Source organism: Gossypium hirsutum, chromosome A08 (genome assembly GCF_007990345.1).
Source record: "Gossypium hirsutum isolate 1008001.06 chromosome A08, Gossypium_hirsutum_v2.1, whole genome shotgun sequence".
Classification (NCBI taxonomy): Eukaryota; Viridiplantae; Streptophyta; class Magnoliopsida; order Malvales; family Malvaceae; genus Gossypium; species Gossypium hirsutum.
This window is the reverse complement of record NC_053431.1, coordinates 121,751,057-121,776,642: the sequence shown is the minus strand read 5'-3', so window position 1 is coordinate 121,776,642 and position 25,586 is coordinate 121,751,057. Positions and strand designations below refer to the sequence as shown.

Sequence of the window (25,586 nt, the reverse complement as noted above, 5' to 3'; positions counted from 1 at the left end):
ATCATTCAAGATATATTTTATTTTTTCCATAAAATTATGATATATATAAATTATATTTTATGAAATCTTATTGTTAAGCAAAATAACAAAAAAAATTTAATTTTCTAACAACGTTATGAAAATTCAATGCTTTCTTCAATTATGGGAATCGATGGTAGTATACAGGACCCAAAGCAACCTTTCCCTGTAGCATTTGTGTTGTTTGGACCTCTTGATTTTACCCATGATTTGTTCTTTTGCCTTTCAGCATCAAGCTAACGCTTCTACTTAATATGTTTATTAAGCCTTTGTTTAATGGTACGAAACACGCCTTACAAGTTTTGAGCTCACCCAACATTTTTGGAATTTAAATTATTATGGTAGAATTATTCATATGCACTTGTTATCTAATGTTAGTAAGCTTTTGCTTAATATGTATGATTATTTGGGATAATAGGATTTTGAAATGTAAGATTTCTTTGTATATTATTAGATATGTTATATTAATTTATTTGATTTATTTAATTAGAATGTAAGATTTTGATATTTGTTCAAACGGAATATAATGTTACCTAAAATTACTTATTAATTATATTATATTAATTTATTTGATTCATTTACATGAAAGACTAAGTTTTAATGTTTAGTCGACTAATGTAATGTTGTCTAAAAGGTATATTTTATTAAAATATTCTTGTTATAGAATTTATTTATTTTTAAGTAAGTTTAATTCTTTTAATATTTTTAATATTTTAATTTCAACCAATTAAAAGAAAAACTAAAATTATGGACTTATGTAAATGTTTCTTCATAAAGAAAACAATGGGAGAGGAGAGAGAATTCAAATGATGCGGTTAGGTGTCCTTTAACTTTAGGAACGCCGGGCGACACTGTTAGATATAGAATATGTTTTTTGGGTCTGAATCTGTGTGACTGAAGTCTCGTCTATCAAGCAAAATTTACTTAAGCTGCTCTGCCAATGCAAACGTAGCACCTTCCAGTCGTGATTTGTTTATAATTTCTGTGCCAAAAAGCTTTAATTTAATTTCAGCATCTGGAAAAAGCCAAAGCTTTCTCACTCATCTATGCGGTTTCTCTTAAACACATGTAGAGCGTATTCTACGAGTTTTTCGGTTGTACCCAGATATCGGATAACCCAACTTGGTCGTGTGGGTCAAATCGAGAATGCCCGTCAAGTGTTCGATGAATTACCCAACAAAACAGTCGATTCCTGGAACTCTATCATTGCTGGCTACTTTCAGAACAACCAACCTGATGAGGCCCTGCTTCTATTCAAGAAAATGCCGGAGAAAAACATCGTTTCTTGGAATGGTTTAATTTCTGGGTATATAAAAAATGGAATGGTTTCTGAAGCTAGGGAAGTGTTTGATAAAATGCCGGAACGCAATGTAGTTTCATGGACTGCCATGATTCGGGGGTATGTTCAGGAGGGTATGACGGGGGAGGCAGTGTCCCTGTTTTGGTTAATGCCCGAAAAGAACGTGGTTTCATGGACAGTGATGTTAGGTGGACTCATTCAAGAAGGTCGGATTGATGAGGCGCGCAGGCTGTATGATATGATGCCGGAAAAGGATGTGGTTGCTAGGACTAATATGATGGCGGGATATTGTAAAGAAGGACGTTTGAGTGACGCAAGAGAGATTTTTGATGAGATGCCATGGAGAAACGTGGTAGCTTGGACTACTATGATTACGGGTTATGTGCAGAATAATCGTGTGGATGTTGCTAGGAAGCTTTTTGAAGTGATGCCTGTGAAAAATGAGGTGTCATGGACAGCTATGTTGATGGGTTATACACAGTGTGGAAGGATAGAAGCAGCTTTGGAACTTTTCGAGGCAATGCCTATGAAATCAGTCGTCACAGGCAATGCGTTGATTCTTGGGTTCGGCCAAAACGGAGAAGTGGCAAAAGCAAGGAGGGTATTTGATCAAATGATGGTTAAGGATGATGCGACATGGAGTGCAGTGATTAAGGTTTATGAGAGGAAAGGATTTGAATTGAAAGCACTTGATTTGTTCATATTAATGCAAAAAGAGGGCATTAGGCCGAAATTTCCATCTTTGATTACTATTCTTTCTGTTTGTGCCAGTTTGGCAAGTCTGGATCATGGTAGGCAGGTTCATGCCCAGTTGGTGAGGTCTCGGTTTGATGAAGCTGTATATGTTTCCTCTGTTTTGCTTACAATGTATATTAAATGTGGCGATCTTCCAAAAGCAAAGTTAGTTTTTGATAAGTTTTCTTCAAAGGATATTGTTATGTGGAATTCTATGATCAGTGGTTATGCCCAGCATGGTTTAGGTGAGGAGGCCTTGAAGATTTTCCAATCAATGTTCTCCACAGGAATGGTACCAGATGATGTTACCTTTGTTGGAGTTCTCACGGCTTGCAACTACACGGGCAAGGTTAAAGAAGGGCTAGATATCTTTGAGTCGATGAAATCCAAATATATGGTGGAGCCAAAAACTGAGCATTATGCATGCATGGTGGATTTGCTTGGTCGAGCAGGCAAGATAAATGAGGCAGTGAATATAATTGAAAAAATGCCCATGGAGGCAGATGCTGCTGTTTGGGGTTCTCTGTTAGGGGCCTGTAGAACACATGCAAAGTTGGATCTAGCTGAAGTTGCAGCAAAGAAGCTTCTAGTGATTGAACCTGAAAATGCTGGCCCCTACATCCTGTTGTCAAATATATATGCATCACAAGGTAAATGGAATGACGTGGCAGAGCTGAGAAAAAATATGAGGGCAAGAAGTGTGAAGAAATCACCTGGTTCTAGCTGGATTGAGGTTGAGAAAAGAGTACATGTGTTCACAACAGGTGATATCAGGGCACATCCAGAGCATTCAATGATCATGAAGATGTTGGAAAAATTAGATGTGTTGTTGCGAGAAGCTGGGTATAATCCTGATGGAAATTTTGTGTTGCATGATGTGGACGAGGAAGAAAAGTTGTATAGCTTGAGGTACCACAGCGAGAAATTGGCTGTGGCATACGGGTTGTTGAAGGTTCCTAAGGAGATACCTATTCGTGTCATGAAAAATCTTCGTGTTTGTGGAGATTGCCACACTGCAATCAAATTAATAGCAAAAGTAACCGAGAGAGAGATCATTTTGAGAGATGCTAATAGATTCCATCATTTTAAGGATGGCATCTGTTCTTGCAGGGACTATTGGTAATAGAATAGCTTATATGACATTGGTACCATAATGGTCAGGATTTCTAGCGGGAGCCTTATGCAGATGATGTTGGCTCCTACCGGTGAACCGCAATCTTGAATGGGATAACACCTGAACTTGTTTTTACTTTTTTTCTTTTTATATTACTTTTTGGCTTCTTTTTTGCGACAGAGAGGGAGATTATGTGGTAACCGACTTGAATGAGTTAAACTTGCAACGCAATAGAGGGTATATATATTGGAATTGGAGCCACAGCCCAAAGCATGACATAAAACCAACAAGATAAAACATATAGAGTAGTACTACAAGCTTGCACAGGTTAAGAGCAAAAAATACATTCTATATATATTGTTTGCTGCCACAGAACAGAAGCAACGATTATCACCATGTATATAAATGGTCACACACAGAATCAGAATAATGGGAAACTAAGCAGCTTCTGCAAAACCAATTTCAAGATTACCATAGTCAAATACGGTATGATATACCCCCATGAATACATCTCCAAGAATCCTGCAAATTTGCATGCATCTACCTAGTTAATTTCAGCATCCTTATATATATATGTGCTACCGGATAACAGAAACAGTGCAGAGTTACCAGGACTACTACTTACCATAGAGGACCTCTTGGTGGGGAGACATCCAGAGCCATAAATCCACTCACACACACTGTGGTAAGACCTTCTCCCATCTTCACAATATACTGCACAATTAACAGTAATTAAATCTTTAAGCTCAGTCTCTTAGTTTAACTGATAAATTCAAACGAAATCAAAATGTAAAACCTGGTCCGGAGTGAGCTTAAAAGGTTTGTCTCCTATTATGAATGTAATATCTGGCATCAATGAAATCCTAGCACAGTCAATTACTGATTCTCCCATTGGACTTGGTAGGCTCTGGCATAGCTGTCATTGTCAAGGTCCTCATTAATTCACATGGATTAATTGTCTGCTTCTCTTAACAAAATTAGGGGTTAGTTTCAACATGAGCTACCTCATTCACGTAGTTGAGAACTGTGTCTTTCGTGCCCTTTTGTTTAAGCTGACTCTGAATCCAAAAAACAGTCATCTGACAGGTGGTGCACAACAGTCGGTCCCGAGCTGACAACTCCTCCATGTTTTCCTTCTCAACCACTATTTTAATTCCACTGCTGCTCACAAGGTGAACCAAACATCAGTCAAACACAAGGCAAGCTTCTCAAGGTGCAGCGAATCACTAATAAAACTAATCAATATCGTAAAATTATGTTTAATTATCTATTACCATATAAGATTAGAAATGAACTATTTTTGACACCAATATCATAAAAGTGCCTTCTTTTGTGTCACATTTTAACTCGTCTAGCTATGATATATAAATCGAAATTATCTTCTTTAGAAACATATAAAGTAAGGAGGAGAAAGAGAAACCTCATATAGCGAGTCCCATTTAAAACACATAAGCCAATCTGAGTACAGACTTTGTCTGGTTGTACCTGCAGAAGTGCAGCAGGTAATTAAGTTTGCAGATATTGAGAAGACGATGAAAGCAAGCAATAAAATAAAATAAACGCACCCCTGATACTAAGAGCTGCCATATTAGGTCCCCATATTGAGAGACAACTTCTTTACATTCAGCACTAACCACACCTTCAGCTCCAATGGCATGATAGATTTCAGTAACAACTGCCTGCACTTACCACATATTATTAATTGCATATTAAACCCAAACACCAAGTATACATACATATATAATGTAAGAGGTCATACCGTGGGGCCAGCTAGTAAGGATGTTCCAGAATCCACAATAGCAGCACAACCTCCCTCACAAACACCTGAGGTAAGCAGAATTTGTTAGATTCAGACCTATCTTCGTAGTAAGAACTCCAAACCAAGCATTAATTCTAATCTTTGTATTACATCACCTGTGGAATTGTTTCCAATGAGAAAGTCCCCCATATCAAACTGCAAACAATTTTTTTTTTTAAGAAACTAAGAATAAGTTCCCTTCAACAAAAAAGTACTAAGAACAGCAGGATAATTAATTGTTTATTTTTCAATGGTAACAGCAATACTAAATTAGGCAGGAGTAACTCCGACTCACCTGCCAGTAGCCTTTTCGAGTAACAGGAACATAAGTATGCTTGCCCTTATAGTGTTTAGGGTCAACACCGCCAAAAACAAGTTCTCCTCCCTCATTGGCCGAGGGATCCCTGTTGAGCCAGAATGAAAACACGTCCTCTCTTACAACATCTTGGTTCAACATATTGTACCTGTACTCTTGCCATGCTTGAATTAATTAGTGTATGTATTAAGAAAACTATGTGTACATGAGAATTTAGTACCAAGCAACAAATACCATACCACACTGGAGTAGCATTCCCCACTGAAATCTCCTGGAATCCAAGCCCAAGGATTCCATCAAACTTTGCCAAAACAAATGTAGGGAAACTTCCTTCTCTGGTAGCCTCAACGAAAACCTCAAGATTGAAAAGAAGAGAAATTCAGTAAACAAATGGAAAGTACTAAAAGAAACTCAAAAAGCTGACGAAACTCACTTGATCCCTGACGACAACACCCCCAACTTCAACATTGTCTTGACTGAAGAAGCCAGATATTGATCGAGACCCATAATTTATTTCACAAGGTTTTCCTGAATCACACCAAACAATATAAGTTATTATATAATGTGTTTTTGTTTATAAGTTCTAACAACAAGCATTTTGCAGGCATCATGCCATAGAATAGAAAAGTTACCAATCTTTGTGTATGTACTTGACCGGCTAGACTTGTACTTTGAATGGAAATAGCAAGCAATCTGCATATAGATATGATTAACAGGAAAGATTAGTAATTCTAGCATAATATTGCATAGTTCAGCAACAAGAGTTATATAATTGAGAAGAAACTTACAGAGAAGTAGCACTTGGAAGAAGGAACCCACAGATTGGAACTGCCAGTGTCAAATAAGACGGTGAAGTTTTGTGGAGGTGAGCCAATGGCTATCACTCCATAATATTGGGCATCCATGTAGTTTTTCAGAGGTATTACTTCTCCATCTGAACTTCCATAGTTATGAAGCATACCCCATCCATTCATTGCAATTCTAGCAGCCTTAAATCTATTAAGATTCAATCTTTGTTTCTTCAAACTGACCCGGTATAGGGCAGCAGTGGGAGAGGGGAGAAGTAAGCTTGTAAAAACCCACAAACACAAAGTCACTTGAACAAGTTTGTGCGCCATGTTTAGTGAAACTCCTGACACATGACAGAGAGAGAAGGAGAGAGTCAATTGAAGGGTCATGCTCGTGACTGCCAATGATTGGTAGTCATAAAAGTGAAAACTAGCATGCATTCACCTATATATGAAAGGGAAGCTGCTCTCGTCATTTAATTCTGCTTAATATCAACAAAGACACACACATGCATTTATATTATATTACCTTTGCTAAGAACAGCTTTAAAGATGGTGGCTGCTGCGGGTGCGGTTGAGATGGCAAGCTTCAAAAGCATGAGCGAATGAGAAAAACACTATGCATTGCATTGCTTACTCCTCTAACTAGTTCTATTGAAACAATCACTAAGCGAGTGTGCAGTGAGTCAGTGACCCTCCTTCAATCTTATCTAGGAGTAGCCAAGTGTTCCTGTTGGCTCATGCTTTGTCTGCATGCCAAAAGATTTTGGCGCGTGTATACTCTCGTGCTTATGTAACAAACACTAATATATATCACATTATATTGTTACAATTAGTGCTTGCATTTTGTAATTAACTTGTTTCGAAGATTTTTAACTCGTACCAGGCTTTAATGGAAGGTGCGCTCCACGAGCGATGAAAATTGCATATCATCGTGCAGTTAAACATATAAGTACAATCATTACGGAAAGATTAGATGAGAACAAATTCCAGGAAATTACACAGAAGCTAGCTTCTGCCTGAATATGATATACCCCAGAAATTACTTAGAAACTTCCTTTCTTCCGTAACAGTATCAATATTTAAGTTTCAACAAGATAAGTAAAATAAATTGAACAAGACTCTGCAAGTGCATGCTACTCCAGGGGTTTGAGTGACCCATTATTTATGTAATTCGTTTTTGAAAAAATAGAGAGATGAGACAGCGTATGCTGCTTCCTGGGTTTAAAAAAAGAAAATTCCTTACTACCTTAGGTTTAGGTTCCTACTTCCGCTGTTGTTTCAGTCTAAAGGAGCTGAATTTAGGAGAAATTGTTTCTTCAAATTTATTTTGTTAATCAGTGAACTGCAAGAACTATAATGCATTGATTGCACGTGTAGACATTTCACCATCTAGTAAGTATTTGGTGAAAGGTTCAAATTGTACTAATAAACTGATTATGGAAAGGATTTTATTGTTATTAAAATTACGCTAAATAAGATGTTGGGTAGATAAAAGTGGGGGTTACTAGCATAGATGGTATCGAGAGTCATTAAGTATGTTGGTCGGTTTAAATTGAGAGGGTGTTTGAGCAAAGTGTAGGGAAGTTAATCTTGTGTCTTGATCTCTGTTGTTCTTGTTATTGTTATCTCTTACTTTGGTGTTGAAAAGGGTATTTATAGAGGTTAATTGATTTGGTTGTGAGTCACAATCATCAAGCACTTTGTAAAATATAGAGTGATCGATGTCAACTTAAAAATATTATTAGAGTTGATGTGAGGGGACTATATGAGAAGGCTGGATATATGTTGTCAGGCTTTAAAATATGATGTATTGACTGGTGCTGACAAGAACTCTTTCTCATATATCTTTTGAGAATTGTATGAATTAGTCTTCTGATGAAGCCACAAGGCTAAGGTTAGTCGTGTTTACCCTTAAATTATAGTTGAAGGGTGGTTCGACAAAAGGTGCTGCTATGACTAGGGTATAACAATTTTAAAGTGATCTCACTTAACACTACAATATTTTAAAAGCCATCATGTATTGCTAAATATCATTGTTTGTCAATAGAGGTGCTTATGGACCGGGTTGGGTTGAGTCTATGTAGGTATCTAGACTAATTTTTTAAACTCGGGCTCGACTGAAATTGAAAAATAGGCTTATTTTTTTTGCTCAAACCCAACACAATTTAAGAAAGGTACACCCGGGCTCAACCCATCCCGCTCACTTTTTATTTTTTAGATTACTTTTTATTTAGAATTTTAAAATATACATATATATATATAATACATTAAATGCACTAAAAAAGTTAAAATAAAAGTCTTCTAACACATTAAAAAATATTTATATTAAAATCACTATCATAAATATAATAAATATTTTATTATATTAAAAATACAAATAAAATGTGTCGGATTCTATTTATATATTTTTTGATATTAATATTATTTTTATTTCATTTTTATATTGAATTTCAATAGAAAAAAATATTTAAATTATTTGTTATATTTAAAGAAACACAATTTATTATTTGATTTGATTTAATTTTTTTAAATTTTTAAACACGGGAATTGTTTCAAAATTTACAATAGACCAATTATAAAAAAAAGAAACTAATTTAAATAATTTATTTTATTTTATGTTAAAAGTATATATTTAAAAAGATAAAAATTTAGGATTTGTCCTTGATTTATTTGTAAATTTATTTGTCTATTTTTAAATAATATATTTAAATTAGATCGATTAAAAATGTTAAGTATTCACATTTTGTTAAAAAAATATTTATTTTATTTTTAAATAATATATTAAAAATGATTGCTTGAGGTGAAAATTTACTGGTTAATTTTAAAATCTGTATATAATCTTAAATAAATAATAAATTTTAATATTTACAATTAATTTTTAAAATAATTATGAATTATACTTCAAAAAAGTAATTAAGATTTATTGAAAAAATCATTTTAAAATTATTAATAAATGAATTTAATCAAAAAATTCGAAAAAACCAAGCGTGGCGGGGAGAAGACAATACTTGTTTATTCTCAAACCTAGACGCTTACACAGACAATTTGATGGATTAACTAATTAAGGAAAGTTATGGGTATTTTAGGGTTTAATTATGAATTTCATCCATTCATTTTATGAAGTTAATTTATTATAATTTGGATCGTGAAAATTGAAAAGTTAATCCGTATTACTAAACCTTATTATTAAATTGCTGACTTGAAAATATATAGTTACAAATTAATAAATATCAATATTTCAACCATTTATATGTAATAAAATAACAAAAATTAATGGTTGTTTATAAAAATTGGACTTACTTCTTAATAGAACTACCAAATTCTATAAAATTAAATCTAATTCAAAACACAAAGAATCCGAAATGGTTTCGCTTGTAGGATTGTAGAAATATTTTAGGAGGAGAAGTCAAAAATTAGAGTTGTGGGAATCAATAATAAAAGGATTATTGTACAAAAATGTTGGTTGATTGTGAAGTTGAGTGTTAAGACATGCAAAGGTTTAAGATGGGCTCTGATAGTGGACATAAGATAGATGGGTTGGGCCTTTGTTTTGCGGTTGAACTGAATGCCTACACACTCTTTCTCTTCATTTATTCACAACAATGCTCCCAACACTGTTACTTCCCTTTGGGTTTTTTGACTTTTCCCTACCTTCCTAATAATTTGATTTTCAAATTAATTTTGAGATTTTATTTTTTTTAAAATAAGCTTTTTTACATTGTTGTATAAAGTGTCAATTTTTTTAACAATTTAATTTTCAAGTAAATAAAAAAATTATAAATATTTTTAAAAAATAGTTTTTATATAATAATTTTAAGTTATTTTTATGTTATAAAACATTAAAGTAATTATAAATTAAATAAAAAATAAAATTTGGTTTGGTTTGGATCAATTTTTAAAATTTTTCTTTTCGTTTAACCTTATCCAGCACAGAGTACTAGCTCTTTTAAGCTTCTAGAGTAAAAAGGTTTAAATAAAAGTTTAAATATTTTCAAAATTATTATTCCCTAACTATTACGGAACCCAAATTGTGACCTACTGATCTAATATTTATTTATTTAAGGATTAATTTGAATTCAAATCATTGTTAGAATTAAGAAGAAAAAAAAGGTAAGCCTACTACCGTAGTACTAATATGGATTTAGATCATTATTAATATCATAAAGTTATATAAATATAAAAATTAGGAATATAATTTTTTTAAAACATTTTTCACCATAAAGGTAAAATAGCATAATACATAAAACATTAAATTTTCTCTTCGCAAGTAACGTTTCCTTTGTGCAACTATTTGTTCTTAAGCAACAATGAATTAAATTTAACTGTTTGAGTTACAATCTAATTATTTAGATGCATAACGTACGAATGGTCCAAGACCAGACCACGAAGAAGCGTTATCTTCATCACCATGTCGTTATTGTGCATTGTTGGAACTTATTCATAACCAAGCATGCTATAACTTTTATCAAATGCTAGCTTGGTTGTAAAATCAAAGCCAAACTAACACCCCCAAAATTCGAGGGATGAACAGGTAAAGCCCTATTTAAAATATCGTACAACTGTTGGAAATATCTTTAACCTAAAAATTAATGAATCAACTATTTATATTTAATTCAGATTAGGGTAAAAGAAAAGATGTACAAAAATTATGTGACGAAGACATGTTCAGCTCTAATATGAAATATCACTATTCAACGGATCAAACCTATCATGATCAATGTTCATTTGCTCCTCTCTTTTTCTTGTTCTTTTTTTGCTTTACTCAGCACACATCTTGTATAGATAGCTCGTATCCTTATCTATTAATAGCAAAATCGAAACAGTCATGCACATTGTTATAGCAATTGGGAACCAAAAGAAGGCAGAATATCACTATTCAATAGATCAACTTACGAGGTTCAATGTTTAAGTGCACGTATATGGTATAGGTCATATCATTATCAATAACAAAATCTTAACAGCCGTGCGTGCATATGGGTAGAGCAATTATGGTGCTATGTGATGGGAGCGAGAGGAAGGTAGAATCTTCGGCTCAAGTTTTAGAATTTAGAGAACCTAAAAGAGATAAAACTTTAGTTTTATATAAGGATGACAAAATCCAAATCGTCTAATGGATTATGAATCATGATATTGATAATGTTCAAAGATTGACAAGTGTTAAGCCTCTATTCATATGACAAATGCAATTGCTCTCGTATGCTAAAGTACAATAGAAATAAGGATAACATTTAGAACATGCACATTGAATATAGGCATGTTAGAACATGGTTTAGAGAATATTCCAAAATTCTTTTGCCACCGAATATTTATCTAATAGATAAAATCATCTATAGCGCTTTTGTCTAAATCATTGCATATTTGCTTCAGAGAGTCAGAAATTACCATCTAGAATCATTTCTTCATATTTGCACTATTGAGGTCGTTGGTCTCCAAGCTAAACTCATAGTGTATGCTAAGTCGATCAAAGCTTATCTTGCCCCCTCAAATTATCATTCTACCTAGTGAGGATGCTTCCAGTCCATGATGTGGAAACAAATGAGGGGCAACCACACCTTGAATAGTGTATATTGCTTCAAAGTTATCTCCAATATAATGGCAAACATCGCATTGTCTAAGTACAAGTATGACAAATATTGAAATTGCAAATATATATACCAATACAATTATAACATCAATAGGAATACTGAATTTAATAGAATGCAAATACAACATCAACTTACCTCTTCATCGCCTCATCGATCGTTTTCTTGTTGCAACCAAGTCAAGTCCTTTCTATAACACATACAATCCACATGGCCTCTAAATATGTTCAAATATTCAATGTAATAAAGGAATGTAAATACTAGTAGTTGAAGACATTTTAAGATATTGTATATGATTTTATTTTTACCTTTTGTTAAGAGGGAACTCACATTCTTGCGAAGGGATTGGCGCTAACCATGGCATCTATATCCATTCCCATGTTTGCAAATGCAACCAACAATCATTTAATTTGTTGATCAATTCTTCCTTCGCTTTGCATAGCATCTTATATGGCTACACTAGTCGTAGAACCCTAGTTGAATCTACTAGCATAGCATCCATAGCATCCAATCTCTAGCATATCGATCCATTTCCTCTACAGTTATATGTTGTGGAGGGCTGGTTGAATCGACCTCTCTAACCATGTACATTTCACTTGATTCTCATCTAATCCCTTATTTGGCTTATCTTTAGATTGGACAAACCTAAAAACCAATGACACTTGTATGCCATATCAACATTACTAGCTCCAATTACCACATGTACGTCGATTGAAAGGCCAATTACTAAAGCAACATTTTCTTGTGTTATGGTCGCCTCTTCGCATAGAAAATGGAATGTATGTGTTTTTGGCTTACACGTTTCAAACAAGGCAGCAAACAACTCTATGTCATAATTTTTGGAACTTTGGTTACTTCTCTTTAGAACTCTGGTTACTTCTCTTACTTCATGTTCGAACAATAAATAGAAAAACAACATTGGTGTAGTCAAAATCTTTGTGTTGGCATGCTTGTTAGTGCAGCAAATGAAGAAGCATTTCGTACCAAAATATCATGTTTATCCATTTGATTGACTTGGAGGAAAAGAGAGAAGTTTGAAGTGTTAAATATGCTTAGGTTTATCCTTATCTTATCCTTATCTCTTAAAAGTTTTGAAGCTAATGGAAAGTTATTCTATAAAAAGATTTATTTGAATATTTTTCAAGCTAAGTTATGAAGGTAATTATCTACATTTAAACTAGTGATAAAAATTCATCTCTTGGCTGCTGATCAACATTGACGAAGAGCCTATAAATAGGTTGGTAGCCGACTTTGTTCTTCAGCTGTTTGGGGGTGTTTTAGACACATTTTGTTTAGAGATTTTTATGGAGAGATATTGTATGTATTGTAAGGTATTTAGGGGGAGTAATTTGTAACAATTTGAGTTTGACTTTAGGGTTGTGATTATGCTAGGGAAATGGTATATTGGGTTTGAACCAAGAGTTGTACTCGATCAGTTGTTGAATAAAATCATTTTCTGAGCGAGGCTCTTCAAAGTAGGATTGGGGAGTGAAAATTGTATTAACAAATATCATGTATTGATTCTCTCTTTATTATCTATTTGACTCACTTACTATTTCGGATTTGTTAGGCAAACTCTCTAAATACTGTCTCAGCTTCTGTTCCTACATAAATAGAACAAGATTGTTTTTTCGAATGACTATAAACAAATTGCCTTCAAGCACTCTTCGATACATGCATCGACCTATGAAATTTTATATTATGTTAGCTTTAAATAATTTGATCATCTTGCTATTAAGAAAATTACAATGAGTTAATATTTTTTTGATTAGACAATAAATTAATATTTGATTTTTGCAATATGTAAATATATTTTTGAAAAAATTACAAAATTCAAAATTTAAGTTAGAAATTTTACCATATTGATTGCATAGTTTGCAATATGTTGTTCGCATGATAGAGATTTTATCATTCATGATTAAGTTGTCAAATAATTACCCTTAATAATATCATTGGAAAATTATTGAAATAAAAAGAAAAGATGTTGATAATGCGAAATTGCGGGTCACCATGACATTATTCAAAGAAGGAAAGTGAGCAAGACATTAGACATTATTGAAAGCAAAAGAAAGCTATGGTTGAATTCAGTCCACAAATTAGATCTAAGAAGGACAGAAGTGAAGATGGGAGGGACCCGACATTTATTGCTTCCTCATAGGCTAAATGGCTAATAATAATAGTCGTCTCCTGCCTGCTGGTTCCCCATTTATGCAGGCATTACCCCCAACCCCATGGATGCATTCATTCGCCCCTTTTACTTTTATCCAATTCCATTCTTCAATATTCCCCGTCTTTGTCCAACTAACATTATAAATACCTTAATATGTCCCATATCAACTCTGCAATTACTTACAATCATATTGAAAATGAGTAATAAATCGTATGTATACACATCACTGTTACAAGTATCTATGACTTGGATTTCTTTTTAATAATTTTTTTTATATATAATTAATTGAATTCAAGTATTGAGTGTACCATAATTTAGTTACGTTGATGTATTGGATCAACGGTTGTGAAAAGAGATGGGATTGAGTGGTTAAATTCTTTAAGAGCAGAGAATCAGAAGCAGAGAGAAAGAGACAACCTTCTTTTAGGACGTCTGTCAACTTTTATTAAACCGGATTAAATTCTAGATTGGATTTCGGGTCGGATTATAATTATATAACATGTCAATATTATATTTATTTTAAAATATGATAAATATGAATGTAAAACATGGATATATATACAAGAATGAAAGGTAAACACTTTTCTAGAGGTTAGAGCTTTTAGGGAGGACAAAATTAAAATATTTTTACTAAAACGGTTTAAATTAAATTATTTTTTTAAGAGTGAAAGATGCAAAATTTTCATTAATTTAATGGCTAAAGAGACTTAAATTAATTGTTAGCAGGAGCTAAGACTTTGGTTAGATTAATTTATTTGATAATAATAATAACATAATTCCAATCTTGTTGAATAAAGGAATTAAATTTTATATTGATTTTTCTTTTGTCAACTCACAATTTATTGAATCATCAAAATGTTTCAAGTTTTATGATTTAAAGTATAATAAAAATTATTTAAAGATTTTATAATAAAATTTTAACTAATAGTTTCTTTTTTCTTTTTATATAAATAGATATAATGATATTTTAGGTAAGATATTTTAATGGATCATGATTCCCTTATAAACTTTTTGACTTTTATTTTCATTTTTATTAAATTTCTTTGGAAAAGTGGAATTCCCGAACTTAATAACATTAAATACTATTAAATTTTAAATTAAAACTTTTATATTATAGCACCCAAAGTTTCTCAACTATTTATAAGTTTATACTTTAGTTACTTAATTTCAAAAAATTACAAATTGAGTATTACACTATTCTGACGTTATCATTTAAGCCACTAGTCGATTAACTTGGTAACAAATATTTGATGTGACCATTAAGTTACTATTCATCATAGGGTAATTACACCCACTGTCACTCAACTATTAGTATATTTACACTTTAGTCACTCAATTTCAATAAGTATTGGTCATTAGACTATTTGAAAGTTATGCAATGGGATTTTGGGGCATCCTTCACAATTGTATTCTAGTAATCTTGTTATTGTTCGACCTCCTTCAAAGAAGAAACACACCAAACTAAAGCTTTTCCCACATCTTTCAACTTTACAATTTAATTTTTCTTTGAAATGGCATGCAACATCGTTAATTTAAACCTGAAGCCATGCATAAGGGAGAAGCTTTTTTATCTTTGTCCACCGTTGTTGGATATTGGTCACTTGACTCCAATATGTTCCTCTTCTCAAAGAGACTTTCTCCTTGATCGTTTGGATTGAGTTAGAGGCGAATTTAGTTGGGGGGCTGGCAGGGGCCCAACCCCCTAAACTTTGGTAAAATTCTTTTTAGGCGCTTTTACATTTAAAATTTTTATTTTGATATTATAATTAGTGTTAAAAAAAGAACAAATTTGTGTTTGGCCACCCCAAAGTTTTTATAATTTGATTTCTTTTACAAGATTTATAATTTTTTAATGATAAATTTAGTAACATTTTTAGTTTAATTTGGTAAACTAATACAAGGTAGTATCTAAATATTAATTTGGTAAAAATAAAGTTTAATAACTTTAATATCTAAGTATGAATTGTATCTAAATATTAATTAGGTAAAAAGATAAACTTATATAATTATGATATCTAATACAAATTGAGCATTTAACTTATTTTGGTTTTTTCTAAATTGTGGTGATCAATAATATCCTAAATTTAGAAACATATTCTGGGTTAGGCCTACTTTCAACATGTAAATTTTATATAAATATCTCGACCCCCCTTATTAACAATTCTGACTTTGCCCCTGGATTTAGTCTCTGTTGCTTGGAGCTCTCCAACTAACTATTGACTGAATCTAGTACGTTTGACTCCTTTTATAAACATTGATTATATTTTCTCTAATTTTATTCCATCCCTATGTCCTATTTAGTGCTAGTTGAAATGGGAGATTTTTTTTTTTAAATTTTATTGTTTTGATTGTGATTGTAGTGATATTTGGTTGTTGGTTCAAGGTAAGCGAGTGTGAATAACTTGATTGTGGATTCTTGGGTTATGATTTTGGCCGAACGAGAAATAGAAAGTGGGTTAAGTATGAAAGATTGCTAAGTTGATTGGGTTAGGCATGTGTTTGACAATGGCTTTGTTAGGTTTGAGTTGTTGATATGATTTGAATTATTGGGTTAAGGGGTAGTGGTATAAAGATCAAGTGACCAAAGGGGAAACTTACAAATATAGTTGTGTAAACTTTGGTTTAGTTTACCCTATGATGAATAGTGTGACTTAAAGGTCACATCAGATGTTTGTTATCAAGTTAATGGGCTAGTAAAGTAAACGATAATGTTCGAATTCTCTTACTTAAATGATAATGTTTGAATAGGTCAATGATCAACTTATTACTTTTTCAATTGAATGCTAGTCATTGGTTGACAATAAATATAATTTACTCTATTATAAGTGTAGTTATAAGGTTTAAGATGTTTAACTAAATATATGGAATTAAATACATGGTATCCATAATCACTTTCTTTGTAGTTTAATCATTAGATTAAAGTTTAAGTGTCTATACTAAATTTAATTTAGGCATAATAATTTTTTTGGCTTTCCAACTTTACAAGAAAGTTATTTTAGCCTTTTATTTAAATTTTTTACTTTTTTTAGTCCTTGAAATTGTATTTATTTATCAAATCACCTCAAAATGGATGGAAAAGTTAGTATTTGTTAACTTTGCTTATGTAGCATACATATGAATTGCCATGTAGATGACATGTCAACATTCAATTAATTTTTTAAAATATTAAAAAATTTATAATTTTTATACCGTTTTAATAATTTTAATGATTTCTAATTTTTAAAAATAAATTAAATGCTGACATGTCATCCACGTTAACAAAGTTAAAAAATATTAACTTTTTCTTATATTTTTGAGTGATTTGACAAAAGAAATAAAAATTTAAGAGCTAAAAAAGATTAAAAAAAATTTAGTTGAGGGTTAAAATATTTTTTTTATATATATAAAATTAGTGGGCCTTTAATTTATGAAATGTAATGAAATAAAATAAAAAATACCTTACATATACTAACGTGTACAACCTAAATGAAAAGAATAATTATTAAAAGTATGAAATGTGTGGTGAAATGGGGATGAGGGGCCAACAATTATTCTCATTCCCTACCTTCTAATTAATTAAAAATCACAGTTGGCTCTAAGGGACAATAAAAACAAAACTGAATCCCAAAATTGCATACAGTGGATACGGTTTCTTCTACTAAAACAGGAACACCACACCCATCTGCTTCTCTTCTTTGTTAACCCTTCTAATTCGACGACACGTCAAAATTCTTTTCTAATACAATTCATAATTATTTTTTAAATTATGATTGTAATAAACTTACCAACAGATGTTACATTTCACTTTGTAGCATCTAAATATCAGCCATCCATGGTTGAAGCTTCCATTTTTCCTGTTGATCCTCTTTTTAGTATAATCCATGCAAACACAATCATTAATTACCAAAATTAGATTCTTAATCTCCACTATAATGGGTTGATAAGACGTGGAGAAAATATTGTCCATAAAAATTTAAAATTTAAAATCAGCAAAAGAAAAATTAATTTTTAGATCATGTCTTCTTGTAATTAATTTTTAGATCATGTCTTCTTGTCGATAGGAGAGTATCAGTTAGGATTTGGATGTCATCTCGTGGAGACAATGATGTAATGATGTAATCTATATTACTATTTTTCATATCAACATATTTTGGATTAAAAAAAATCCATTGTTTCGATGGGATCACATCAACAAAATTCTCAAATATTTTTCAAATGATAATTGAGTTTTTCCTGTTTTAATTAAGTGTTTAATTTTTATTTTAATGTTTAATTTGATTCTTAAATATTTTTTCTTCAATTAATTACTTATGATTTTTTATTAGGAGTTCCATGATACTTTCTTTTACTTTGAACATAAAGCGTAAAAGCTTTGCTCTTTTTTTTTTCCATGATATTTAAATCCAATGTAATCGCCAAAGGAAAAGTAGAGTTTGTCGTGAAGCAGTATCGGGGTATAATGGTCCATACTCAAAAGTTAGTCACAGCTCACAGCGGATAAGGTCACAAGCATGAAAAGCAAAATCAAAGGAGCCAATGAGATTAATTGAATCTCTATAAAAAAACACTATACTTCTTCTCATAATAGAAACAGCTCCATTTCTCCTCAGTTTCCGTACGTTCTTCTTTCCCCTTACCAAACCAGCTCGCCTATCTATGGCTACTCCACTAAGAAGCAACAGCAGGCTGTCCACTGCCATGGAGAGGACCGGCCAGTGGTACATCCAATTACTTAACTATATATGCCTACTCACTTGTATTACCCTTGTGCGATTCTTTATTAGTTATCATTATTTATGGTTAATTTCAGGGTTTTCTCCCAAGAGATTCCTACTGATGTTATTGTCGAAGTTGGTGAAGCCAATTTCAATCTCCACAAGGTAAAATTCCTTTGCGTTTTATGTTTAATATTTAGTGGAAAATTCTGGGTATGATCCAACGGGGCATATGGTCATGAATGCAGTTCATGCTGGTGGCAAAGAGCAATTACATAAGGAAGTTGATAATGGAAACAAATGAAGCGGATTTGACAAGAATCAACCTGTCTGAAATCCCCGGTGGCCCTGAGATCTTCGAGAAAGCAGCCAAGTTCTGCTACGGCGTTAATTTCGAGATTACAGTGCATAACGTGGCGGCTCTCCGATGTGCTGCCGAGTATCTCCAAATGACGGATAAATACTGCGACAACAACCTGGCAGGGCGCACCGAAGATTTCCTCTCACAGGTTGCCTTGTCTAGCCTTTCTGGCGCCGTCGTCGTTCTCAAATCATGCGAGGATCTGCTTCCCATGGCTGAGGAGCTCAAGATTGTTCAAAGATGCATTGATGTAGCCAGTGCTAGGGTGCGTGTATTTTTTATGCGAATCGATTTAATTATGTTATATACCATGAATATTAAATATAAACTGGATTGATGCCTGCAGGCTTGTAACGAGGCGAGTTTCCCTTGCCGTACGCCTCCAAACTGGTGGACCGAAGAGTTATCGATCCTGGACGTTGAGTTGTTTGGTAGAATCATTGGCGCAATGAAACAAAGGGGTGCAAAACCCCTAACCATCGCTACCGCTCTCATAACTTACGCGGAGAGATGGCTCCGAGATCTAGTACGAGATCACTCGGGCAACGGCATCAAGTGTTCGGAGCCCATTGACTCTGATCTTCGGATCCAGCAGCGTGAGCTTTTAGAGTCCATAGTGCAACTGCTACCGGCCGAGAAAGCTGCCTTTCCGATCCACTTCTTGTGTTGCCTTCTCCGCTGTGCAATTTTTCTGAAAGCCTCCAGTGCTTGCAAGAACGAGGTGGAGAAACGGATCTCGCTCATATTGGAGCATGTTACGGTTGATGATCTTTTGGTCCTGTCTTTCACATATGATGGGGAGAGGCTCTTCGATCTGGACAGCGTGAGGAGGATCATCTCCGGGTTTGTGGAGAAGGAGAAGAGCATGGCTGTTTTCAATGGCGGCGATTTTAGGGAGGTAAGTTCCTCCGCGATGCAGAGAGTTGCTAAGACTGTAGACGCATACCTGGCGGAGATAGCAACTGTAGTTGAACTCTCCATCTCCAAGTTCAACGGCATCGCCAATCTCGTCCCTAAAGGATCCAGAAAGGTGGAGGATGATCTCTACCGGGCCATTGACATATACCTCAAGGTTAATTTTGAATCTTTTAATTAATCTAAAAGTTGAATAAATTATCAACAAATCATATGAATTGTGAGTTAATTTGCAAATGAATGAATTAATGCATGCATGCAGTCTCATCCAAATCTGGATGAAATAGAGAGGGAGAAGGTATGCAGCTCCATGGACCCCCTGAAGGTGTCCTATGAAGCTCGAGTGCATGCATCCCAAAACAAGCGCTTGCCTGTGCAGATTGTTTTGCACGCTTTGTACTATGATCAGCTAAAGCTAAGGAGTGGGGGGGCGGATGACCGTAACCAGCCAGACGCCGTGACCACCAGGAATCAGTTGCAGGCAGACGTGTCGCTGGTAAAGGAGAATGAGGCATTGCGAACGGAGCTTTTGAAGATGAAGATGTACATATCGGACATGCAGAAGAACAATCAAACTGGAACTAGTTCAAAGAGCATTGGGACCAGAAAGCCTACCTTCTTCTCTTCCATGTCCAAGACTCTAGGCAAGCTAAATCCCTTCCGACATGGCTCCAAGGACACTTCCCATATCGATGATAACCTTGGAGTGGACGTTACCAAGCCTAGGAGGAGAAGGTTTTCAATCTCTTGATACCGCAGCTAGCTAGCTAGCTTGGTTGTTTGTTTGTTTGTTTGTAATGCTTGATGTTTACATATATTGTTTGATTTCTATATTTGTGATAAACCAATCTAAATTTCTTAATTATAAAAACTCATTGTGAGCAGAAGGTTGTACTAGCTGCTGCTTCTTTTTAATTTCATCCATCCACTCAACTTCATAACCTTACTTCGATGTTCAAAATCTTATGTATTACTACTGTTGGTACTCAATATATTTCTAATGCGCCTATTAAAGTTTTGACTTGCAATTTGATGATTACCACTAGATATGTAAAAACGAAAGCCTTATCGATCATTCTCCTCACCAAGTGGATTCTATGATATTCAATGATGAAACATCACACCTATATTAATCTGTACTGCGAAGTTTTGAGTCTAAATTTGTTGAGGCACATGTGAAAGTAATAAAACTTTGTTGGTGCAAAGAAACAACAACAGACTGTTTTCAATCTTGCTTGTATAGCAAGCCTCGAGCCTTGCTGAAGAAACAAACTCAGAAGCAAGAACAGAAACACATGCGAATGGAAAACAAAAGAAATTGAGAGAAAGTATTTTGAATGAAAAGAGCTGATATTTTCATTAACAAATCCAGAAGGCATAATGCCATTACATATAATAGATAACAACAACAAAATGAACAAGTCTTTACCTAATGACATACCTAACACCACTAAATTTACATTGGAAATTGTTAATCAGCTTGCTTAAGTTTCTTTGCTGATTTTTCAGTCAATCAATCAACAAAAAAAAACATCATAAGGTTTACCAACTTAGTTCAACATGAACTAGATTATAAAATAATAATTAAAAATACAATCAAAACATAACAAGTAGTTAGGCAACTTCAAGCTCCACTTTCTGCACTTCATAGCTCGACTGCTTGCTGCCACTTCTCCTTGTATGGCCACCTTTGCATGTCTTGCATGGGAACTAAATTCAACACTCCTCCTTAGTTTCCATGCTAGTGACACCTAATTGCCTTCTTAATTTAACAAATTTAGACACATTGAGTGCCTTTGTAAAGATATCAGCAATTTGCTCTTCTGAATTGCAATGAACCAGCTCGATTTCATGAGCTTGCTCCATCTCCCTTATGACATGTAGCTTGATGTTGAAGTGCTTTGTTCTACCATGAAAGATAGGATTCTTTGCAATTGCAACAGCAGATTTGTTGTCACAGTAAATCTCTGTTGCCTTTCCTTGATTTTGATTTAAATCAGTTAGGATTTTTCTAAGCCATATGGCTTGATTTACAGCAAATGCAGCAGCAACATATTCAGCTTCTGCTGTTGACTGTGCTACCAGACTTTGCTTTTTAGAATTCTAGCAAAACATGCCTGAGCCAAGACTAAAGGTATATCCAGATGTGCTTCTCATGTCATCACAAGATCCAGCCCAGTCACTATCAACATAGCCTATCAGCTTCATGTTTTCAGCCCTTTTGAACAATACACCATGATAAATGATGCCTTTGATGTATCTAAGCACTCTTTTAGCTGCTTGAAAGTGCTGATCATTGCAGCAATTCATGTATCTGGATAGCACACTAACAGCAAACATGATATCGGGTCTTGTTGCAGTCAAATACAACAGACTACCAATGAGACTTTTGTACATAGTCTCGCAAATTGGTTCACCACTCCCTTGTCTCGAAAGCTTCACTCCAGCAGCCATTGGTGTGCTTGTTGGCTTACAGTTCTTCATAGAGAACTTATCCAGGATCTTCATAGTAAAAGAACTCTGACTAAGAAAGATTCCCTTTGCTGTTTGCTTCACTTCCATTCCAAGGAAGTAGTTCATTCTGCCTAAATCAGACATTTCAAGCATTTCCATCATTTTTCTTTTGAAATCTTCCAGCATTCTTCTATCTCCTCCAGTCACCAATAAATCATCAACATAGAGTGACAGGATAAGCTGAGTTTCAGCTTGGTTCTTCTTCACATACAGTGTTGGTTCACTGAGACTTCTCTCGAATTCCAAACTGAGCAAGTAAGAATCAATTCGAGCATACCAGGCTCGAGGAGCCTGTTTCAGGCCATACAAAACCTTTTTCAGTCTGTACACCTTGTGTTCTTTGCCAGTGACCACAAATCCTTGAGGCTGTTCGATGTAGATCTCTTCTTCCAGGAAACCATTGAGAAATGCAGACTTAACATCAAGCTGATGAATGGTCCACTGATGTTGAGCAGCCAAGGCAACTATCATTCTAACTGTGTCAAGCCTGGCTACTGGTGCAAATGTCTCCAGATAGTCCAGACCATACCTTTGGCTAAAACCTTTGACAACAAGCCTGGCTTTTAGCTTGTTCAGACTGCCATCTGCATTCTGTTTTGCTCGATAGACCCATTTTACTCCAATGGTCTTCTTTCCAGTAGGTTTATCAACTAGCTCCCATGTCTGGTTCTTCTCAATCATGTTGATTTCATCGACCATAGCTAGTTTCCAGCCTTCATCTGCCTCAGCCTCTTCAAAACTGCTAGGTTCTGCTATTGCAACCTGTGCCCTTTCATAAATATCATCTAGGGGCCTTGTGCCTCTCACAGGTACATCATCAACATCCATTTCAGGTCCTAGCTGCTCAAGTTCAGCTTGATTAGGCACCAGGTCTTCTGAAGCAGCTTCTGGTTCATTCTTTTCCCAATTCCAGCAAGTCTTCTCATCGAAGATGACATCTCTGCTCACTTGAACTATGTTTGTCAAAGGATCCAGCACCTTGTAGCCCTTCTTAACTGAGCTATAGCCTACTAGAACACCTGGTTGAGCCCAGAGAGCTTGTCTCTCTTTTCTACTGGTATTTGTGCATAACACAGGAAACCAAACACCTTCAGATGTGCCAAGGAAGGCTTGAAACCGGACCAAGCCTCGAAAGGTTTTTGGATGCAAGAGCTTTGGTAGGAAGCCTATTTTGAAGGTAGACAGCAGTGTTTACTGCGTCAGCCCACATGGTCTTGGGCAGTTTCTTCTCAAACAGCAGGCACCTAGCCATATCCATCAAGCTTCTGTTCTTTCTTTCTGATACCCCATTCTGCTGAGGTGTGTAGACATTTGTAAGCTGGTGTTTGATACCAGCATCATTGCAAATGGCTTGAAACTGAGCTGAAGTGTACTCAGTGCCATTGTCTGACCTTATCGATTTCAGCTTGCAACCTGTTTCTGTCTCTATAGCAGTTTTAAATTCACAAACACTTGAGCTACCTCAGACTTGTGTTTTAAGAAGAAAATCCAGCAAAACCTTGTAAAATCATCAATGAAGAGGATGAAATACCTATTTTTGCTGAGTGATTCAGTCCTCATCGGGCCACATACATCAGAGTGCACCAGCTACAGTTTTTCAGTAGCTCTCCAAGCTGAATTTGTAGGAAATGGCAGTCTTGCCTGTTTCCCCATCTGGCAAACTTCACACACATCATCATGCTCCACTGAGCTAGTAAAGTTCTCTGCCAAGCCTTCTTTGGCCATTCGAGCCAATGATCTGAAGTTGGTATGCCCAAGCCTTTGATGCCAAAGCTTGGAATCATCAACAGAGGCTGTATATGCAGACTTTGAGTCATTTGGCCAGTGTACCTCAAAGCATTTGTCAGTCATTGTGACTGTCATAAGGCTTGATCCACTTGGATCAGCAATGTGGCACTGTTTGTTCTTGAACACAACAGAATAGCCTTTCTCGAGCAATTGAGCTATGCTGAGAAGGTTTCTGTCGATTTTTGGCACTAACAGCACATTTGGAATGATCTTGTTGCCTGTGGGGGTACATATCAGCACCTCTCCTCTTCCTTCAGCCCTTATGAACTGACCATTTCCAACCTTGACCTTGGTTTTGCAACTTCTATCCAAGGTTTTAAATAAGGAGGCATCTGGTGACATGTGGTTAGTGCAACCACTGTCCAATAACCAGCCTTTTGAGCATTTCTTCTCAGCAGCTAAGCAAGAAACAGCAAAGACCTGCTCTTCTTGGTCACTACTGTCCTCAGCTATTCGAGCTTCAACCTTTGGTTGTTGAAATTGACTCTGCCTTGACTTGGTTCTATTTTTGCAAACCCTTTCAACATGGCCTTTCTTCTTGCAGTGTTGGCATACTGCATCTGGCCTGAACCAGCATCTGTCTTCTGGATGACCTGGCCTCTTGCAATGTCTGCAGGGCTGGTCATTGCTCCTTGCAGTATCAGGCTTAGGCCTGCTTTTCCAAGGCTTTTTACCTCTTGGAGCATTGATGCTCGAGGCTTCTCTGGACTTGGCATTGAATGCACCTTCCTAGTGGTCTTCAGCTCTGCTAGCTCTCCTTTGTTCCTGAGCATAGAAAGTGTTGATTAGCTCAGTCAAAGAGATGGTAGCAAGGTCTCTTGAGTCCTCAAGAGAGGATATCTTGGCCTCATATCTCTCAGGCAAAGTGGAGAGAACTTTCTCTACTATCCTTGCCTCATCAAAGTGCTCACCAAGGAGCCTTATACTGTTAACCACTGCCATGATTCTATCTGCATACTGCTTCACTGTTTCTTCTTCCTTCATCTTCAGGTTCTCAAAATCCCTTCTCAAATTCAATAGCTACTGTTGCCTTGTTCTCTCAGTGCCTTGAAACTCCTCCTTAAGCTTATCCCATGCCTGTTTTGGAGTCTCACAGGTCATAATTCTGGTGAAGATGACATCTGACACACAATTCTGAATGCAGGACATGGCTTTGTGCCTTTTAGTCCTCTCATCAGCATGTTACCTAATCTGAGCTACTGTGGGATTGGCCCTCAGTGGTGCTGGCTCAGTATCTATGTTGAGAACTTCCCACAGATCAAAGGCCTGTAGGTAAGTCTTCATCTTGACCAGCCATATGTGGAAGCCTTCTCCATTGAAGACTGGTGGGGCTGCTGGTGAAAAACTTGAGGAAGACATTCAGCTTTCTTAGTTTGATAAAACAGGTCCACTAAGAATGAAGCTCTAGATACCAATTGTTGGTGCAAAGAAACAACAACAGACTGTTTCAATCTTGCTTGTATAGCAAGCCTCGAGCCTTGCTGAAGAAA

General features: G+C 35.0%; 3 protein-coding genes across 4 annotated transcripts; 2 read left to right on the top strand and 1 right to left on the bottom strand.

Annotated features, from left to right (window-relative positions):
• Nucleotides 1-765: 765 nt before the first annotated feature.
• Nucleotides 766-3,346, top strand: LOC107893732 (pentatricopeptide repeat-containing protein At1g56690, mitochondrial). The gene has a single exon (XM_016818802.2). The coding sequence runs from the start codon at nucleotides 1,065-1,067 to the stop codon at nucleotides 3,174-3,176; it is 2,112 nt and encodes a 703-aa protein (XP_016674291.2). The 5' UTR covers nucleotides 766-1,064; the 3' UTR covers nucleotides 3,177-3,346.
• Nucleotides 3,347-3,411: 65 nt separating this feature from the next.
• On the bottom strand, nucleotides 3,412-6,928 carry LOC107893740 (aspartic proteinase). 2 transcript variants are annotated; one of them, XM_016818811.2, is made up of 14 exons: nucleotides 6,599-6,928; nucleotides 6,070-6,413; nucleotides 5,914-5,974; nucleotides 5,715-5,809; nucleotides 5,521-5,636; nucleotides 5,261-5,429; nucleotides 5,082-5,121; nucleotides 4,927-4,991; nucleotides 4,733-4,846; nucleotides 4,588-4,652; nucleotides 4,172-4,328; nucleotides 3,964-4,083; nucleotides 3,793-3,881; nucleotides 3,412-3,689 (listed from the first exon to the last, which is right to left on the bottom strand). In XM_016818811.2, exons 1-14 carry the CDS (start codon nucleotides 6,666-6,668, stop codon nucleotides 3,605-3,607), a joined length of 1,590 nt encoding a protein of 529 aa, XP_016674300.2. In that variant the 5' UTR covers nucleotides 6,669-6,928; the 3' UTR covers nucleotides 3,412-3,604. The 2 variants fall into 2 exon arrangements, with proteins under 2 accessions (XP_016674300.2, XP_016674309.2); XM_016818820.2 differs by having other exon boundaries at nucleotides 4,172-4,325.
• A 10,464-nt stretch (nucleotides 6,929-17,392) lies between these two features.
• Nucleotides 17,393-20,691, top strand: LOC107893717 (root phototropism protein 2). The gene is made up of 5 exons (XM_016818786.2): nucleotides 17,393-18,521; nucleotides 18,614-18,683; nucleotides 18,767-19,144; nucleotides 19,226-19,951; nucleotides 20,057-20,691. Exons 1-5 carry the CDS (start codon nucleotides 18,460-18,462, stop codon nucleotides 20,543-20,545), a joined length of 1,725 nt encoding a protein of 574 aa, XP_016674275.1. The 5' UTR covers nucleotides 17,393-18,459; the 3' UTR covers nucleotides 20,546-20,691.
• Nucleotides 20,692-25,586: the final 4,895 nt, after the last annotated feature.

Coding starts and splice junctions, on each gene's coding strand:
- LOC107893732 (XM_016818802.2), top strand. CDS start 1,065: ATGCGGTTTCTCTTAAACACATGTAGAGCGTATTCTACGAGTTTTTCG.
- LOC107893740 (XM_016818811.2), bottom strand. CDS start 6,668: ATGCTTTTGAAGCTTGCCATCTCAACCGCACCCGCAGCAGCCACCATC. Junction 4,653..4,732: donor GGCAGCTCTTAGTATCAGGG/GTGCGTTTATTT, acceptor GCACTTCTGCAG/GTACAACCAGACAAAGTCTG. Junction 4,084..4,171: donor TTCTCAACTACGTGAATGAG/GTAGCTCATGTT, acceptor TGACAATGACAG/CTATGCCAGAGCCTACCAAG.
- LOC107893717 (XM_016818786.2), top strand. CDS start 18,460: ATGGCTACTCCACTAAGAAGCAACAGCAGGCTGTCCACTGCCATGGAG. Junction 18,522..18,613: donor ATGGAGAGGACCGGCCAGTG/GTACATCCAATT, acceptor GGTTAATTTCAG/GGTTTTCTCCCAAGAGATTC. Junction 18,684..18,766: donor CCAATTTCAATCTCCACAAG/GTAAAATTCCTT, acceptor TCATGAATGCAG/TTCATGCTGGTGGCAAAGAG.